The sequence below is a fragment of the Vanellus vanellus genome (assembly GCF_965231255.1).
Source record: "Vanellus vanellus genome assembly, chromosome: 27".
NCBI lineage: Eukaryota > Metazoa > Chordata > Aves > Charadriiformes > Charadriidae > Vanellus > Vanellus vanellus.
The window spans coordinates 903,878-910,814 of NC_138932.1; the positions used below are offsets into that span (position 1 = coordinate 903,878).

Sequence of the window (6,937 nt, forward strand, 5' to 3'; positions counted from 1 at the left end):
CAGCACATCCCCATGCTCAATCACATCTTTGGAATGGCCACCTCGTGTCTTGCAAGCATGGGAGAGGCAGGTCTGACACCCCGCAGCTCAGCAATGCCTTTTCCCACCTTCCTAGTCCCTCTTCCCAGCCCGGCAGCCGGGACAGCCCCTGCACCCTCCTGCCTTCGGACATGCCATCTCCATGCCAGGAGGAGCCCAGCCCTGGCACTACAGGGTGCTCCACAGGCTAATTCAGGTAGAGATGGGAGCAGACACCCCCTGGGATTCTCGCAGCCCTTTGGTCCCCAGCTTCCACTGGAGCAAACTCAGGAGAGAAAGAGCAAGAGACAGCAGAGTACAGAGCAGCCAGAAACGCAACCACACAGCCGCATCCCGAGATGCAGAGAGTTACGTTTGACTTTTTCTACTCATATGGGACACTGGCAGCGTGGGCCTGACTTTCAAAAGTCTCTCTGTCCCTAGTGAACATCAGGCTTTTCAAACCAGAGCTCTGCCACATCACCCTGCCAATTACAAAGATAACGATCCTCTGTTCTGCAATTCAGATTAGCATAAAGAAAGGCAATACTCTCTTTTGCTTCACCTAGTGCCAGCAGAAAGAATTCCAGTTTCAACTGAAGTGTCTGGAAAGCAAATAAATGATAACCCTCACCGCAAAAAGATGAGAACCTCAGCACTAATCCCAGATATGCCATTGCCTCACTAGCTGAAGGATGCAGGTCACTTCGCAGCTACGCCTGGAACTCCCCGTCTTCCAGGAATAATAGCTACCTGCCTCGCATGAGAGCTGGAGCTCTGAAAGAGATGGTTAGTTAAATGCAATGCTGCGCAGTTTCTGCAACAGAGAGTAGGGTTGAGAGTCAGAGCAGCAAGCTCAAACAGCAGAAAGGCGGTGTGTCAGATACAAGCAGTGATCTGCAGGGAATTCATCTATCTTTCTTCCCTACTTTGTGTTTTTTTAGGTTCATCTCCATCCCAGAGCAATGGCTTATTATGGGTACCAATACAAGCAGCAGTGCTATATTCCTGGTGGAGTGAAGCACACTGCACCCGTCTTCACGCAGTGCCACAACCCCGGTGTGGTGAAGTGCGTGTCATGTGCTCCATGTGCTTCCAAAGGCGCCAAAGTGTGCGCTGTGAGGAAGACCACGCAGAGCAGCCCCAAGTGCTCCACACCATGTTCATCCCAGTGCGTGGAGACACACATTGTGGAAGGCCAGTCTTCCTCCTGTAGCCCCAGGTCTCCTCATCCATGCACCATGGCGTTCCCTCAGCCCCACCTGCAGGGCAGGGAACATCTCTGCGTGTCACACTGTGGACAACCAAGCGTTCCAAGATGCCCTCAGATATGCGCTCCAGCTCACATGTACCAACACAGCTCATATCCTTATTCATACCAGTGGTCCAACAGCTACCACTACAACTGTGGGCAACAATAGGCTCCATGGAGGTGGCCGCAGAACAACCAGGTGATGAAGAGCAGGCTTCACCCATAGCTGAGTTCACAGGCACAGCTTTCAGAAGCACAACTCTTCTCCTGCTGCAATCACTGGGGCTTGCGGACAACCTGACACCTTTACAAGCCAGCCCTTATTTAATCCTCTCCACGTTATATTCTTCATTAGATTTAGATGTCTCATAGCTTCATCCCTACAGTCTCCTGTCATCTACACCAGGCTCGGATCTCGACTGCATGAAGAAAGGTTTTCTGCGACTGCCAGTGTAAAGGATATGTGAGTTCTACCATTGGCAGAATCACTCACGTGGATGACATTGCATCAAAGTGGCCTCAGTTAGACCAGCAACAACAAAAACTCCATCCTTCCATGGTAATACTGCTAAGAATGCACATCTCTTTCTGCTTTCAACTTTGTTCCAGAGGAGATTTTGTAAAGAAACTAGTTTTAAATTCTGTGCTTTGTTCGATATGCAACCAACAGAAATAAGACAAGTAAATGTAAAATGGTGGAAAACAGGACCTGACTTTCAAGTCAAGGGGGTCTACTGTGTGAAGCAACTTACTACTTAAATATCCACCTCTGATGTACCAGCTGGAAGCCAGAGAGTACTTGCTCTGTAGTCTGCATTACTTTATTCTCTAAGGTATATAACCAACATCTCACATAATAAAGCCTCTACTGCATCAAACTACCCGCTTTCTATTTTATTTTTTTTTCTTCTATCCCTATTCACTCTTGTCTCAGAGATTAAAATCGACAGTTGTGTGGCAGCCATGGAAAGACAAGTAATGCTTCCAGCTGTGCTGGTAACAAATACTCAGCTCCCCACAGTGGATCTCAAAACAACTCCCAGAAAAGCTGAGCCAGCTGTAAGGTGACTAACACGGTGAATCAATAAGCTGCCAGCAAACACTGGAATTCTCAGGGCACTGCTCTAACCCATAGACCACACTGCTCTGTGCGGTAGGACATTAAGCCGCTCACAATTTGAGGTGTTATGACTCCATCCACCGATAAGTCCCAATTAAATTTACCCCAAATCATTCCTTGTGCGTTTGCAAACTGTACGCCAGCAATCCCTTGTGCTCCATCAGGCGGCCGATGGCTTCAGGGAGCACGAGGGAGCCCCAGGCAGACACACGCTCCTTCACAGCGCAGCAGCCGAGGGCTCGGCACAAAACTCCCAGGCTACCAAGGACCCACAGTGCCACAAACACCCACCTATGCAGAGTAATGCGTCAGTGTCAGAACAAGGCATAGCAGGAATTGTTAGATTTGCAGTGATGATTTTTTTTTTTCTATCAGCCATGGCACGCATCAAAATCGATACTCCCAAATATGTCACTTATGACAAGGTCAGGCAGGATACAGGACTCCAAATTCAGTGTGATTTGCACAGCGAGGAAGCATCATTTAAAAGAAAAAAAAAAAAAAAAGAATAAAATCAGAGACACCAGCTCTGAAGTGGCACAACTTTCCCAGAGTCAGCAGAGGTGAAGATGACTTACACCTGCTCTGGATCTGCCTACTAGGAGAGAAGTAATAAAGTTGTGCTCCCCACCAAGTAGCCAAAGGGCACGGCTCTCATGTGGTGGCGTTCAAAGGAGGGTGAAGCTGTTTGGCGATACCCAGCGAGGGGAACGCTCTCCTGTCCCCTCTCCGGGCTGCTCCACCGCACATCCGTGGACTGAGGTTACAGCTGCAATGTGAACAGAGGAACCCTTCTGCATCTCCCTTCGTGGTTTTTCACCCGTACCTTCGTGCTACAGCCGGGCTTTGAGAGGTCCTAGGGAGTCAGAGGTTTCGGTGCCATGTGTTCATCGGGGGAACTTCCCTGTTTAAGAGCTCGTTGCCTCAGTTCATCCTGCTCCCTACATCTCTTGCCTGCAAACACATCCCATTTGACCAGCTCTGCTGAGCTCCACTGCTTCCGGACAATAGTCTTGCAATGAAAACTCATGTGATTTGTATTTAAATGCGTCTGTGCAGTACAGCTGTCTGTGCTTTCAACAACCTGGGCGGCAACTGCCACATTTTTATCCTTCCTAATTAAAAACAAAAAGGGTGAGAAATTAGGAAGGCGTTTGAGGTGTCTGTGCCCTTCAGAAACCTCTATCACGCTTTCAGAACCGTCTACAGGGGCAGACAGATGCATCGACGAGGTTAAATTCACAATGCCGTGCGTTCAGGTTAGCCCAGCCCAGGGAGACAGGGAACATTAGAACATTGCAAGAGCCACAACCCACCGCTCCGGCAGCGAGGGCAACCTGCCCCGGGGAGCTCAGCCTGCTCCTCACCAGCACCCAGCCCTGCCCTGGGACGGCTGTAGGCTGAAAGCAAAGAGCTACTCAGTCACCTGACACAAGATTCGCCCTTGACAATGATACATTAGGTCCTCTGTAACCAAAGATTTTAGAATTAAAATAATATTTCAAAATGAGAGTGCTTTCTCCAGTAGCTGGTAACCAGGGGTGCTGACTCAGCAGCACCACAAAGAATAATTCAAATGAAAACTCCAATAAAAATACTGTGAAAGTAATTAAGAGCAAGACCTTTCCAGTTTCAGGTGGGAGAGCTTAGGGACACTTTTGTCCCATCCCAGATTTAAATCTCACTCAGTGTAGCTGTCCCCAACCACTGTCCCCGTAGAGGAGGGAGCCACCCAACAACTCTGGGGCTTCTTGGAGGAGGCACCAAGTTCTCAACAAGACTCAGCAGGGCTTCAAGCATTTGCAGCCTGAAGCTGACTTCACAGGGTGGATTTGTTCTCTCCTGATCACCTTTGGCTTACCACATTCCTGGAGTTCAAACCCCAGCTGGAAGAGCAAGAGAAGGGCTGCAAAGCGAAGGACTGAAGTGGGATTTAATGATCAGTGTTACCATCTCTACCAGGGAAGAGCTGAAGCCACCAGGAGCATTTCATTGCTAGGGATTTGTTCCTTAGTCCTTATTTCTGGTCCAATTCAAAACATTAGTAGTTGGTGGGTTTACCCCCACACCATAAAAATCATGCCACCTCCAACACCAGCAGTAAAACATCCAAAGCTGCTTCTAGCACACAGCAGCCAACAATCCATCGGAGAGCAGACCCACAGGCTCCTCTTCCAGCCCGGATGTGATGGAAAGCGCTTTCTGTGCATGACCCAGACCACCCATTGCATCAGAGGGCATCAGAGGAGACATCCACAGGACGGCAATTCCCTGTGTGTGCCCCACAGCTGCATTCCCTGACCCTGGACCAGCATCGGCTCTGCAGCCACAGCCCAAACCTGCCTTCCATTTACTACCATTTCACATGTGCCATTCAGAGTTTATTACTGTTTTTCAAACTTATTTTTTTATTATTATACTGGAAACCAGCTTTGTGTTATCTGACTTCACGAAGCACACTAGCTGCGTTTATTTCAGGGCATTATCAGGCTGGCCATTATTTTAAAAGCCCATCTTGCTGCAGATGGTAATTTCACACTGGAGCATCTCCCTGACGTGCTCACAGCCGTCACCTGGTGGATGTGCGCCTGTACTTCAGCCTCTTGCACCAGAAACAAGGCTCGGGATTTGCAACAGCCCAGAGAGCATCCCAGCTAACCCAAACACATCTGCAACCACAGCCTGGTTCATGCAGCTCAGCTATGCCCTCCTCTGGGCACCACCAGCTAACGCAGCTCCTGGCTTTTACAGGGTCTGCAGCAGCAATGAAGCCAGGGAAACACCAGGGAGGTGATTCTGCCCCTCTACTCTACTCTGGTGAGACCCCACTTGGAGCACTGTGTCCAGCTCTGGAGCCCCCAACATAGGAAAGACATGGAGCTGGTGGAGCGGGGCCAGAGGGGGCCCCGGAGATGCTGGGAGGGCTGGAGCCCCTCTGCTGGGAGGACAGGCTGGGAGAGGTGGGGGGGTCAGCCTGGAGAAGAGAAGACTCCGCGGAGACCTCAGAGCCCCTTCCAGTGCCTAAAGGGGCTCCGGAAGAGCTGGGGAGGGACTCTGGGTCAGGGAGGGGAGCCATGGGATGAGGGGGAATGGTTTGACATCGACAGAGGGGAGATTGAGATGAGATATTGTGAAGAAATTCTCTCCTGGCGCAGGGTGCCCCGAGAAGCTGTGGCTGCCCCATCCCTGGAGGTGTTCAAGGCCAGGTTGGACGGGGCTGGGAGCAACCTGGGCTGGTGGGAGGTGTCCCTGCCCGGGGCAGGGGGGTGGAATGAGATGATCTTCAAGGTCCCTTCCAACCCAAACCATTCTATGATTCCACGATCAGCAATTAGCCAAGCTGTACTTGATTCAGAAGCAGACAGCGGCTCCTTGCCTCCTCAAAATGGGCCAGCTCAAGGACACACTTCAGCACTGACAGCCCAGAACTGAGCAGCTGCCCAGCAGAGACCAATGGTGCACCCAAAATCCTGGTGACAGAGGAGAGCAAGCAAAAGATTAAGATGCTCTCCAAAACGTTAGGAAGGTGCTTTGATGCCACAGAGGGGTTGAAAAGCAGGTAGAAGACTCCCAGACTTTCTCTCAACAGTCTATAGCCCTGGTATCAGACAGGATCCTGCAAGTCAAGGCTTTGAAAAACCACAGAAACATCCAGTAGAGAAAACCAAGAACTAGAGCAGCCCCAAGACTATTCCAGCTACAGACAGCAGCAGTGAAGTGCAGTACTCTGTAACAGCACACGTTAAAACCATCTGAAACCATTTTTTCACCCCAGCTCCTGCTATGGGAATTTAGTATGTGTGGTGGTCTCACGGCAGCACTGCAGAGCAGAGCTGGCCACAGGCTTGCAGGGTCTTATTCACTCCTAAGTGTTTTGCTTGGATAAGTCTCCCCCTCAGTAAAGAGAGGCAGCCCTGGGTGGGTTTCAGTAGGGAAACAGCTCTCAGATAAATAAACTGATACAAACATGAAATCCTTTCTGGAAAAAGGAGTCAAAGCAGAGTTTTCTCCACCGTTCAGCCAATCCAATTACCACTACTCCCTCAATCCATTACGGAGAGGAACAGAGAAGAAAAACAGAGTTTTCTACTGTATTCAGAGTGAGTTTTTCCATTCCTAAGCTTCAGATATCTGTCAGCTTCATAACACCAGCTCAAATAAAACACCCTACTAGTAACTAACCTCTATACCCACAGCTCTCTCAAAAGACCTCCAGGATCAGAAAGAGCAAAAGCTCAAGGGGGGACAGTTATCTTTAGCGGGTTCTTGGGTGATTGGCTGACAAGCCTGGGGCAGCTGAGGACCTCCAAGCAGACACCAAAGGGGCATAGCTTGGGGCAGCAGCTGGTTTTAATATGTCAGTTTGTAGGTGGGGAGGGTTGGAGCAACAGCATTTGTTGCTGTTGGGTTTACTTCTGGAGGGGCTTCTCTTTCATGGCAGGTATTCTACGTAGGTCTTCCTTTTGGTTGTTGAAGCGAGAGTTGCAGTGTGGCTTTAGGAGCTTATTGAGCAAGTTGGATAGTATTGAGATAGGTGCTGTGAAATC

General features: G+C 49.8%; 1 protein-coding gene across 1 annotated transcript; it reads left to right on the top strand.

Moving 5' to 3' along the window:
- Window positions 1-983: 983 nt before the first annotated feature.
- LOC309682067 (uncharacterized protein) lies at window positions 984-1,439 on the top strand (the record flags this gene model as incomplete). Its single annotated transcript, XM_082496085.1, has 1 exon — window positions 984-1,439. The coding sequence occupies one exon, from the start codon at window positions 984-986 to the stop codon at window positions 1,437-1,439; it is 456 nt and encodes a 151-aa protein (XP_082352211.1).
- Window positions 1,440-6,937: the final 5,498 nt, after the last annotated feature.